At 40.6% G+C, this 12,848-nt stretch overlaps 1 protein-coding gene across 1 annotated transcript; it reads left to right on the plus strand.

The window, feature by feature from the left end:
- Positions 1-519: 519 nt before the first annotated feature.
- ube2g1a (ubiquitin-conjugating enzyme E2G 1a (UBC7 homolog, yeast)) lies at positions 520-11,312 on the plus strand. Its single transcript, XM_036524247.1, has 6 exons — positions 520-565; positions 8,504-8,606; positions 8,933-9,030; positions 9,143-9,321; positions 9,725-9,845; positions 10,346-11,312. Exons 1-5 carry the CDS (start codon positions 520-522, stop codon positions 9,809-9,811), a joined length of 513 nt encoding a protein of 170 aa, XP_036380140.1. The 3' UTR covers positions 9,812-9,845; positions 10,346-11,312.
- Positions 11,313-12,848: the final 1,536 nt, after the last annotated feature.

Below are 12,848 nucleotides of genomic sequence, written 5' to 3' on the forward strand. Positions count from 1 at the left end.
TTAATTTATATTTCCCTTTTGGAACAAATTGACCTTTTATGACTTTGTTTTAACAGTTCAACCTGGCTCAACAGTGCAAGTCAGTCGTTTAATGTGTCTGAGTGGCCTTACCAAGTTTTTTTTTTTTTTTTTTTTCAAAAGCATTTCAGCCTTTTTGGTTGCTTAGTGAGAGCTGTTCTATAGCTCCCACCTGATGTGTGGAAGAGAATGTCTTTGATCAGAGATACCGTAATGCTTACACCATGGAGTCCAATTCAGATATCAATACATATAAAATACGCGGATCTGCGCAAATGCTACGCAGCATTGATCCAATACACAAGCCGTCGGTCTGGCCGCCGCGGGTATTTATGCGCAGGCGCGTCATGGGCCAGAATGCTGAGCGAAACTCTAGCTGGAAAAGACAGGCAGGCTGTTGTTGGCTAGCTAGCTTTTATTGAAAGCTATCATTTGTACTGATACGATACGCCGGCTGGTTTACCATCAGGTTTGTTGTGTTAAATCCAAAAGTGCAGAACCATGACGGAGCCACAGTCAGCGTTGTTACTGAGGAGACAGCTGGCAGGTAAATTTAAAGACTGAACGCTAGCTGGCAAACGTTAGCTGGCTATCAGGAGCTAAGGGTGAAATGCAGTAGGTTAGCTAGCGCTGTTTTTATGCTAGCTTGTTGGCTAACTGTTATCTCACCCATTCTTTGACCCACTTTCGACCCGCTTCTTTGGTTTTATAAATAGTTTATATGTCTGTTGTCTAATAAACCCACCCGACAGATGTTTAGCTAGCTGGCTAACTCGTCTACTACAAGCAAAGGCGCGTTTGACTGTCTAGTTGACGTTTGACTATCTATTCCGTTACTTTTAAACTTCCATTTGTGTTCCACTCCAGGGCGTTTTGACAGAGAATCTGGCCTGTTCTGTTTGAGCTTGCCATGGTTGAAATAATTCTACTTCTGGCAAGCCGCTCTTGGTTAGTTAGCTAGTTGCCAAATGTGGTAGCTCGATAGCTAGCTAATATTTGGCCCTAGCTAGCTACCCATGACACTTTGTCCCGGGTTTGGTTTGCTTTATTTCTCAACGAGTAGCAAGCTAGCTAGGTACGAGTACCTTTGTAGTTAGCTAGCTACGAGTAATTATGGAGCTGTCCATTCTAGATAGTTATTTAGCTATTAATATTATTTTGTTATTGTGGACATTTTCCCGTTGAAAATTAATAGCGTGTAGGCTTGCACTGTAACACTAGCTAGCTATCGTTAGCTAACTAGCTAACGATTTTGCCCCTTTGTTTATAGGTGACTAGCTAGCATTGAGTAATTCTCTCGGAAGGGAGAGTGCAGTTTGGACCCATCCGTGTCCACGTTGTTTGTGTTGTCAGGATGTGATATGCATTATAAACTAAAGCATGACATTTTCTCGTAATGACTTATTTTCGTCACCTCGCTTCTTTGTCCTACACTGGTTGGATCCGCTGAGTGACAGCCGAGCTAGCTGTTTCAGGTTGAAACGGCTCGGCCCGGCTTTATGGCGCATGCGCACCATTCCATGTGCTATGTATGCAGCGCTGCCACAGCGCACTCCCTGTTTCAGAACGAGTTGCTGTAAGAATAAACGGTATATAATGTTCAAAAAGACGAGTTAGTTTGGCCTCATTCGCATCATGCAATATGATACTTAGTCAAGAGGAGTGTTTAGAATAGTATAAGGCAATAATAATAAGGTAAAATGCTTTGTTATTGGAAAAACAGCCTTCTTGAATTTTAAACTTCTCACGAGTAGCTAGCTAAGCACCTGAGAACTCAGACATTCTTTTAAGGAGGGTGTATGAGACTGTAATATGTGTTGGGATACACTATAGTTGTTTTAAAACTAGCATTTATGGAAGAGGAATGCCAAATGATTTAAACTTTCACTTAACATTAATATTAAATTTTGCGTATGGAATATATTTCATATGTACTGAGGAAAACACTATGATTATGTAAAACTTGAGATTTCGCAATGTTAGAGAGAGTGCACAGTGTGCTGAGTAAGGCAAAGTACAGTGGAGGAGCAAATGCAAGCCTCCTGGACCACTCGGAGACTGTATTAGATTACTTGTATTGTTAGTGGTTTGCACCATGGGCAACTCGCCAGATGGTCTGGACCACAGTTCTGATGGTCCAGATCACTTGCCTAAGTGATACGGACCATGAAGTGTCACAAATGCCTTTCTGCCATGTAATTTTTCCTCAAAGATTGAGGGTTCTCAATAACTGACAACCACAAGAAATATTCACTTCTTTTCATTTGTCATATCAAGCACCAAGTTACACTTTGGCTTTGATTAATTGGCATGGGTTAGTGCCAGTTTTGCGATGAAATCCTGTTAAAGTTAAACGAAGAAAGAGTCTGACCCTGATCACAGAGAATCCACTGAGGAAGGCAGTAACCCTGTGTAGGTACACCTGCTGTCTTTGTTGAAGTCTGGTATGTCAGGGCAGTATAACAAGTCTTGTGTGGTAATACGGCAAATGTGTACATTCCATTCTTGACCCTGGCAGGATGGCATGACTGCATTTCTGATATGCACTTTTGTAATTGTGATCAAAATAGTAAACGAGACAAGCTGCCTTTGTCCAAAACTGAAAATGTCTGTCCTTGTGTATCTTGTGGTCAAGATATTTTTTCGGCAATGTCTTGGAAATGGTTGATGTATTCTCTGTAGACAAGAGAAGTCATACAGTAGGTATAGATAATTATTATTTGGCAGGCCAAACAGATGCTCATAGTGTTGCTAATGGTGCAACACACAACACAGTTCAAACTGTTAAGTACAGAAATGGGTCTCTGCACTGTTTGGAAAGAGACTGTTCCCTATTATAAAAAGACAGCCACTGGGATATATAATGATGCTCAATATTGCTGCTTCAGCAACATGGGTTTTCATTTTTTCCTGTAACACACACTAATATGTATTTGTGTGGACATTTGCGACACTGCACACAGACATCTTCCTCTTTTGCTTTTGTGCATATTGGGTGAGATCTGTATTAGGTAAAGTGTCTACTAAGCATTCTACAATGAATCCACTGGCATCCTGAGTAAGGTGTTTGCTTTAGCAACCCTTGAGGTACTGTTTTGTTTTAAAGACTATGTAGAAGGCCATGTTCCTCCCTTAGACCATATGTACTGTGTGCAGCACATCAGCACCCCCTCCCATGGACCATATTCATAAAAAAGCAGTGACACCTGATAGGCTAACACCCTCTGAAGAACACATTCTGTCATATTGGGGGCTCTCTTTTCTAACACCTCAGTGGTCCTTCCACTCTATCAGCCAGAGCTCTTGAAATGTCTTCGCCGGTACTAACTGAAACACTGTCAGCCAACACACTGCCTGCTCTACTTCTCCATCAAAAAGAGCAGGGCCCCTCTAGGGACAGATGGGCTGGCGCATGTCTTGTGTACCATCCACTCGTATGAGTTTTTCCACATTTGGCCTCATCCCACCTGTCCTGTGAAGGACACATAATGCAGACATGTTCCCAGTGGCACCAGAGTGGCCACATATGCTATGGCACACGGATCATGGGGAGTGTTTGCTGCTGCCAACAGCGGTGGCCCCTGTTGACATGCAGAGGAGATGCCGTTTCACATGTTTGCAGGAGACTTGCAGCTGCTGGCACTGGGGTTATGGCACAGTATTGGAGCCACTGCAAAGTGCTGTGCGCCATTTTGTGAGGAAGGTGTACTCATGTATCTTGTGTGTCAAGTACACCCCTTCCTTTGAGTACGCTGAGCCCCCTACCTGGGGCTACAGTGTAGGGGTTTATGCTGCCGAGTCTCTGCCTGGGACAGTACTGGTTGAATGAGCTTGGTTTAAGTCTGCGGCATTTTATGGGACTTATCTGATCTGACATACCTTGGTGTGAGCCATAGCCTTATGTGCTTTTTACGAGCATCCTGTTTAGGGAGGTTCTCCTTCCCTTCAAGTCTGGTTATAGTTTTGGTCGTAATTTGCATGTCTCATGAGTGTGGTGCTGTGGGACGTAGTTCAGTTCCTGAGAACCTGTGCACTTTTCTCTGTGTTGTGCCCTCTTTTCAGCCTAAGATTTTGGTTGGTGGTAAAGGATATGTTGATGTCCCCTTCTTGTCCCCTTCTTCGCAAAGTGTTATACTGTGTGTTGGTCTTTGGTTTACAGCTAGGTGGATGTCTTCAACTGAAAACATAAGATTATGACTGATTTTGTTGCTCAATGTCCTTCATAGGATGTATGACCCATAGTTGTGTATTGCACTTTGTTGAAGTCCAGTGGTACTCTTTCACACAGAAGACAAGGTTATTCTGGTAACCTAATGGTTGGAGCCTAAGCTGAGCTCTAATCTCCAGTGACTTGATGCAGGAGAGCTCATTTTTCATGTTGGTCTTGGAATTTTCCACACAGAGTACCTCATTGCAGGTTTAGAATGCTTAGAATGGCTTCATTGGATGTCCACATTAAATGCAGAGGGGATTACAGCTTTACTATGGACTGCTAAATGAACTCCAAATGTACTAGGGAGTTCATGTTCTCACATTCAAGTTAACCACTGTATTTTATTCCTAGGGGTGTCTCAGAATTTCTCTCCACATTTCTGAAAGGAATTGTATCGAACAAGATGATGTTTTCTGGGTTAAATGTTAAAAAATTGAATGCGATTTTAAAAAGGTATCAGTGTAGTTACTTGCAGTTTAAAGCAAAACAAGTGTTTGGGGTCACCGAATGTTTTGGACCCCATTCAGTGTTACAGTGTGGCAGGTGTCCTGGGGGAATACATATCAAATGTCATTTTCTCTGCCCGGGTGATCAGTCTGCTCTGTGAATGTCATGGAATGAACTAAACTCTGTCATGATCAGATGTATGCTTCATGAATTCAGGGTTTGTTTTCAGATACTCTTCAAATACTACAACATACCCATTTCCTTAGGCCAGGTTCACACTACATGACTTGCTGCCTTGTAATCGGGTATCTTGAAGTCGTTGTGGTTTGCACACTACATGACTGATCAGCGACAGGGGGGTCACACATTACAAGATCTTTCACCAGGAGGAATCCCCGACGAGTCTGTCTGGTCTCCAAACTACGTTTTGTCACGAAAATACACGCGAGTGACACGGGGAGTGACGCGATGCCATGCGCGAGACAGAGATCTTTTACTTCCAAAAATGGCTACTGTAGACAAAGATAATATGCTCTGTAAGCAATATGGCCAAAATCTCATCCCACAAAATTTGTATTTTTACGGGGTACTGCTATTATTGATATTGTTTATGTAATTAAATTATAAGAGTCACAGTCTTAAATCGTGAATCCATATTCACAGTACTGCAGAAATTTATTATTAACTTCAAAAAGGCACTGGTGCTCCTGCCAAAGTTCAACCAAATTTTCCTCCATTTCTTGTGTCCAAGCAGACCGCGGAACTTTTGTTGTAGCCATGCTTGTTGATGTTGTACAACTTCTCCCCCGGGTTTCCCTTCACCCCATGTCTTGCGCTCTCATTGGCTGTAGCTCATTGCCGCACTCACTGCCAGTTACAACCGGGTCACAACACTTTTCACGCTACCTGATTTGGACTCCCCGACAGGTCCAGATATTTAGCCTGCTTGATGTCTTTCGGGCATCTGCGAGGCATCGGCGAGTCTCTCGGATGGCGTCTTTGAACAATTCACACATGGTGATCAAGAGCCGATTTGCAAGCCCCGAGCAAACACCGATTTGCCTTTGATCTGGTGCTTTTCTCTGTGATCTCCAAAAACTGTCAGCGAGTGGAAAATCGGGGCCAAAATCATGTAGTGTGAACCTGGCCTTACCTGGAATGTAAGGAATATGCATCTCTTTATGGTGATGTTTTGAGTGCTTGTCTCTTCTGATTGCAGCGCATAATGCAATCAGAATATTCAGTGCATATAAGCCCAGTTTACACTAAGCAAATGGCTATTGATCTGACAGCTGTGAGGGTGTTTTGGAAGTGACCAGGCTTGGAGTGGCACCATAAGGACCTGCCTAAACGTGTAGGACCACTTCTGTGACATAATTGTTTTGAACTCCCAGATGGAATTGGCTTTTGGAAATGGAATGAATTGTAAATTGCATGATCCAAATTGTCAATGTTATGACCACATTGAGAAGTAACTGCAAGTATGAAATCAACTCTGCCTCCTACCCTTTTGGTTTGCAACCCAGAGAAGGTGATACAAGTCTATTGAATGGACAACTATTTGCCTGCTTACTTAATTTTCCATTTACTACTGAAGGCGTGTCTCAACTGGTACAACTTGGACCAGTTGTGCTATCTAAGTGGTTTAAATGCAGTGTTTTGGTGAGGCTGATAAGGCTTTGGAAAAGAGAACCCCCCATACACACTTGCACACATACACATAAACACTAACAGCTGAGTAATTCTGTTTGCTTTGGATATGGCCCCAGAGCCTGTGGCAATTATCCAGAGATCCTCCCTGGCTCATCACGCCTCTTGAAAATATTAAATTGAGAACTGACTGGTGGTTATTGTTGCAATCGAAAAACTTGTCTTGCAGGTCAAAATAGGAACATTTCTCTTCCCACAATCACTGCTGGCTGAATTTGCCACTGACTCCCCCTTCCCCTCTCCTCGAGAAAATGATTTGTTAGATTATCTCATTGTACCCAACCTTTGACCTTGTGTTTAGTAAGGCTTCTCTGTTCAAGTTAGTGTTTGTGTCTATGTGCTATGTGCAGGTTTGGCTATCCTGTTAGTAGCAAGTGTGGTTGTGGTGCGGTGATGTAGCTGCCTGGCAAGCTAGCTAGCTAGAAAGCTATTGTAGCCAGCAAGCCAGCTAGCTAGCTATTGTAGCAAGCAATTCAGCTAGCTTGTGAAGTCAACCAGTCAACTGTGATGAAATGGCATAGACATTGCATTGTGTATGCTCTCCACCAATTTCATTACCTCCTTTTTTTGCCGTTCATGTTCTGAATACAATGATTTTATTAAGCCAATTAAATTATGTTGTGCACATTGGTATGTTGTACAACAGCACCGTGAATAAAATTGACGCATGTGCTTTTGCTGTTACCCGCTATAGCCTAACTCCCACTTTAAAACATAGATTCACTTAAGGCAATTAAATTATACTGCGTTAAACTATACTGTTCCACCTCTCTAGAGAATGTCACATACCAAACACATCACACGCTGAACTGATTGGTTCTCATGTGGTTCTTATTTGCATAAAGTTGGGGATTTGCCATCTGAATTCCGCTTGCTTCGCCGGATTCGCTCCGATTTCGCCCAATCAGAGTGAACTTCGCCCCCATACAACCTGAATGAGAGCAAAAGCAGACGGTCACATTCTCCGCGCAACCCCGCCCCCACTCTCCCTCTGCGTCTGCACACAAACCTGGCCCCGCTCGCTCACACAAGTTCTCCTGCAACATGGAGGGAGACACAGCGCCTGTCCACACTGCCGATATAATTGTTCATTTACATGTTTTGCAGCTGTATAGTTTCAAACAGGGAGGGAAACCCTGTCTTTGCATTTTATTTTGATCACAGTCTCTTTTAATAAAAGTTCTTGTGACATCTCACGTGTGGCTTTGACTTACAACTGAACATTTATCCCACTTCGTAGAAAGTACTGCGATATATATCGTGTATCGCCATTCAGCCTAAAAATACCGAGATATGGTGTAGATATCGCCCAGCCCTACTATGAATAACTAGCAGGACCCCTTGACAGTTACTGCTTTGAGTCATTCCCTCTTTACCCTAAGAGGAAAAATTAGGTTGCACTGTTTAAGGCCAGTTGACAGTGACTGAGGTAGTAAACACACATTTCCAAAAGATAATCGGATTTAAATTTGTTTCATCAGTCCATGTGTCAAACAGATGTCTTGAAATTGATAAATATACAAATGGGCTTTTCTTTATGAAATGACCTAATTTGGATATCTCAAAATTTTGGCATATTTATCCGTTGTTGAGAAAATAATCTGAGCAAATATGTTGTGTGTCATTAAGCTTGCTACGCACTCACTCTACATACATAGACCTACATAGACTGGATTGTTGCTGCAGTTGCGTGAGGAAGGTGCTGCGTCTCAAAATGCACATCTTGAAATTCCTGTTTGCGGTCAGTCCTGTATATACCATCAAGGTGGCAATTACCAAAACATTGGTGATCTCATTGAGAGGAAGACCCATGCCTTTACCAGTTCTGGTAAAAAGAGATGATGTTTTTTATATATTTGGCTAGCAAGCTAACTAAAATGGCTTACCAAGACATTGACTGCTAACTAGCTAACTATGCATTAATCAATGTTAAGTTAGATTACAGTACTATTACATTACTGTGACGTATCTTGTGTGTAAAGAATGATAGGACACAGCTCACTTTGACGTCAGGGTACCCTCACGTACCCTGGCTCTCCTATTAGCTGTTTTCTTGAATTCACCTAGTAGTGGTTTTGTGTGTCACCTCTGAAATGGGTATTTGTTTTCTTTCAGAATTGAATAAAAATCCAGTAGAAGGTTTCTCAGCGGGGTTGATAGATGACAATGACCTTTACAGATGGGAAGTACTAATAATTGGCCCTCCAGACACACTTTAGTAAGTATTATATTCTGTTTTGTCATGATAAAGTAATTGGGCAGACATTTATTACATTTTGACAGTTTGATACTTTTCAGTAAATCATTCATTTTAAAAGTTCTACCAAGGAATTGTAATACAAGGGATCAGATTACACATTTTAGGGAATTCACTGAGGATGAGAATCCTTTCAGTATACAGACAACTTTCTCTCTCTTGAGGTTTGAAAGTGTGGGAATTTCAAAGATTACCAGCATTTTTAATGAATATTTTAATCATATTTTGTCAGGGAACACTTTGCCAGATTTTGCCAAACATATGCCGTATTTTAATTCTGTTCACAGTGAAGGTGGTGTGTTTAAAGCACATCTCACATTCCCCAGAGATTACCCACTCAGGCCCCCCAAAATGAAGTTTATCACTGATATCTGGCATCCAAATGGTAAGTGCTCATTTAGGTGCTTTATTTGTGCTTTTCAATATGATGGTGGGGTTTGTCTGTTGGCTGTAACTGAATTATTAATATAATTTGTTGTCTTTGGTCTGCTTTGCAGTTGACAAGAATGGTGATGTATGCATTTCGATTCTGCACGAACCAGGAGAGGATAAATACGGTTATGAAAAACCAGAGGAACGCTGGCTGCCCATTCACACAGTCGAGACCATTATGATTAGTGTCATTTCCATGTTAGCAGATCCCAACGGAGACTCGCCTGCTAATGTGGATGCTGCAGTAAGTCTAGTTTATACACTGTGCTCTAATGTAGCAATTATATGATCAGGAAGTTTTACTAGACTTTATGTAGTTTTTACATGTAGTACTGTAGGTGGATTTTTCTACACGGACAGTCCTTATTGATCTTTTTAAAATAAGAGTAACATTACTGCAAATTTATGAAGAAATCTACAAAGTGCATCACATAGCTGTTTCTCAGAACTGTCACACAAAACTTTTTGACTGAGCATTTATTTCTGCAAGCAATAGGGATACTCCTGTGCTTTAGTATAAGCAGAGTCTTTGAATATAAGCCGAATACGGGCTACAGTACACTAGCTCTCATTGTAGGCTTCACAAAATGATTCTGTTTAGTCGTTTTATTATCTGTACATAGTAACATCTGTATTATGTCTTGCAGAAAGAGTGGAGGGAAGACCGGCATGGAGAATTCAAAAGGAAAGTCGCCCGTTGTGTAAGAAAAAGCCAAGAGACTGCCTTTGAGTGACATCCAGCAGCATGTAGCTACACTTTTTTTCAGGGTAAAGGATCTGGTCTTTTATCTTCCTTTTACAGGCTAGGTTGTGTGATTTTCGAGAGGAGCAGTTCTAAAAGGGTTACAATGTAGTACTGCAATCACAGTGTAATAAAGAAAGCATACCTCTTGTCACCTTATTACATTGTAAACATCTGTGCAGCCTGCAAAATAATCAGTAAATGCTTTGGCTCAGACAGAATCCTGACCCAAATAAACATCAAACAATAAACTACCATTCCAAGGCAAACTGTGGTACTTTCTGCAATGAATTTGTGCCTGGGCCTCTGTATAAACAAGAAGACATTACATCTAATGGATTTAATAAAATCAAGAGGTGCTCTCACAGTACTCTTACTAAAATGCATAGGCCCAGATGCTAAGCATCGTGGTGTTATAGTTTGGTATTGATCAGAAAAAGGGTAATGGCACACAGTTAAAATTCAAAATGATATATCTATTGTGCCACATAATGGCTAATATCCTGTATTTCTCTGTCATCCACAGGTCTCCAATTGAGAAACATGGCACTGTTTTCCTGCACTCTACCCACCTATTGCTGGACTTGTCCTTTTTGAACGTTGGCAGACACAGGCTGGCAGAATAGGCTGCAATAGAACATAACAGCCATTACCGACGATGACAAAAAAAGCCTAACAAGTGCCAACATAAAGATGATTACGCAATTTTTTTGAAGTCTATGAACTGCTTCAACTTTCAGGAAGAATTGTAAAGACCTGTACATAGCACAAACATAAACCTGATAATATATAAATTGTTCATATCCATCCAGCAACACACATAGTACCAAATAAGTAGTGCTTCTGTAGTTAGAATATGAATCCTGTAAATTCTTGAAGATTTTGTCCTTTCCCCCACACTTTTTGTGAGCATTAGTTACAGGTTACTTTGAAAGCAAGACTTGTAAACAGATGACAGTGGGAAAACAGGTTGTGTTGGAATCTAATAATTGGCCAGACTCATTGATTCTCTATTGACTTAAACAGTCTGAAAGTTTAAACCTTGGTTTGTAGAATTTCCTTGTGCTTAAAAGGGCATTTGTGGAGAGGGCAGTGAAACACTTATAGCATGCTTGTCATGTTGGATCTCCTCTTGCTTTTAGTCCTTCAGGTAAATGCCATAAGTCTAAATTTGAATATTTTAGTTCCAGATTTTTCTTTGGTTTTAACACGAGATGCTCACACTAAAACATGAAGTTCCTGTGTAATGTGGTGGAATACAACTTGTGTTTTGTTGGGCTCAGGTGCATCTGCAGAAATGGTGATTCTCATCAGAGGTGCTGCATGCGCAAGAAATTAATTTTACATTGTTTTTCAAAAGTGCCTCCTATTAAATTGCTTGGTAACTACACCCTGCTTCAGAAACAAAAGAAAATTAAGGTTGAAAAGACAGTGAAATTGCTACATACCCCTTAAAGTGTGTGTGGTTTTTCTTTTCAGACCCTTTGTACCTTGATAGTAATTATAATATTAATACCTTGGTGTAGCAATAACATTTTTTTGTGTATGGTGCACTTTTTGCACTTACTCATTTTCAACATTCAGTTGAGATTTTGGGCAATTGGAGCCCTCTTCTCCTAATATTCACATTTTGAAGCAAATGACTTTGGTGCGCTTGTTTTGTGGTTCTTTTGGAAGAGTTTATTAGGCATGCTTTAACTGTAGGTTTTCATGTGGACAGTTTATGGAGTGGTTTCAAAGATGCTGATGTGAGTGTGTTTCCTGTGTGTGACTGAGCTGTGTGCGAGAGTATGTGAACATATTTTTTAATTTCCCCTCTCCTTCCCCCTTATTTTCTTTGATTTATTTTATTTTGGCTCTGATGGACTACTGCAGTTTTTTTGCCTAATGTACAAAGACAAAATACTGATGTATATTTTTCATGTAATGGAAATTGTCACATTCTGTAGTGAGTTCTTCCAAAATATAATTTTTTTCAATAATTGTTTTGTGTATTTTCTCACACTGGCATTACGGTTCCATGAAATGTATAAGAAGATACTACTCTTAAAATCCAAAAAAGACCATAGTGCTTAGATTAAAATATTGACACCCCAAAAGGTTGGATTGAAGAATGTACTCTTGTCAAACAGTAATTTAGTTAGTGTTAGGTTTTCAAATTATTAACGTATGAAGGATTCATACAAGAGTGAAAGAAAGGTTCTACTATACTGTAAAAAAAAAAAAAAAAAAAAAAAAAGGTCAAATGTGATTGCTACCATGTTTAAGCTTTTTTGCCTGTCCCATTTAGCAATGCCATGCTGATCCACAGAGGGTGTGAAATCCTTGCTCTCTCTTGTGCTCTATATTCCTTGCTATTATGTGCCATCCTGCCTGGCAATGCCTGGGTGGCTTTTTTCCCTCTTGACTATAAGTGTGTGGCTACTTCAAACACATTTTTATTGATATCATTTACCTATGGCCCATCATGTGTCTGAAAACAAGGTGATCAGATATTTACACACATTTTTAAAAAAAATCAAGAAAATTTAATTCAGTTTTAAAGATGTGTGGATTAAAGGACAGTATTCATTTACATTTGTGTGTCTTCATCAGTCTGAGCTTATGCCTAGGGCTTAATGTTTTTCCCTTTGAAGGTATTATGTTGATGGAATGCATTTCTGTAAAGCTTTTGGTCTGACACTAATGCTTTTGATTGCAGCATTTGCTCATTTAAAATGTGTTCTGTTGACAACAATGAATATTGGGAGGCTTATTATATATTCACATGTCTGTGTAGAAATTTGACAAGCCATTCCGGTTTAACAGTTGTCGGGGGAGTCGGGTAGGGGGTAACGCACCTTTAAAATCCACGCTACAACTGGAGGATGATATTAAACTGAGTCTTGAGTCAGGTGTAAACTGATAAGACGTACCGTATGAACTGGGACGCCTTTGTCAGATCTGCCTATTTTAGATCAGCTGAGAGCTGCCCAGAGTCATTGCCAAGAGAAGGCTACAGTCCAGGCAAGAGCCACTTATCCAATCTC

Source organism: Megalops cyprinoides, chromosome 3, assembly GCF_013368585.1.
Source record: "Megalops cyprinoides isolate fMegCyp1 chromosome 3, fMegCyp1.pri, whole genome shotgun sequence".
Classification (NCBI taxonomy): domain Eukaryota; kingdom Metazoa; phylum Chordata; class Actinopteri; order Elopiformes; family Megalopidae; genus Megalops; species Megalops cyprinoides.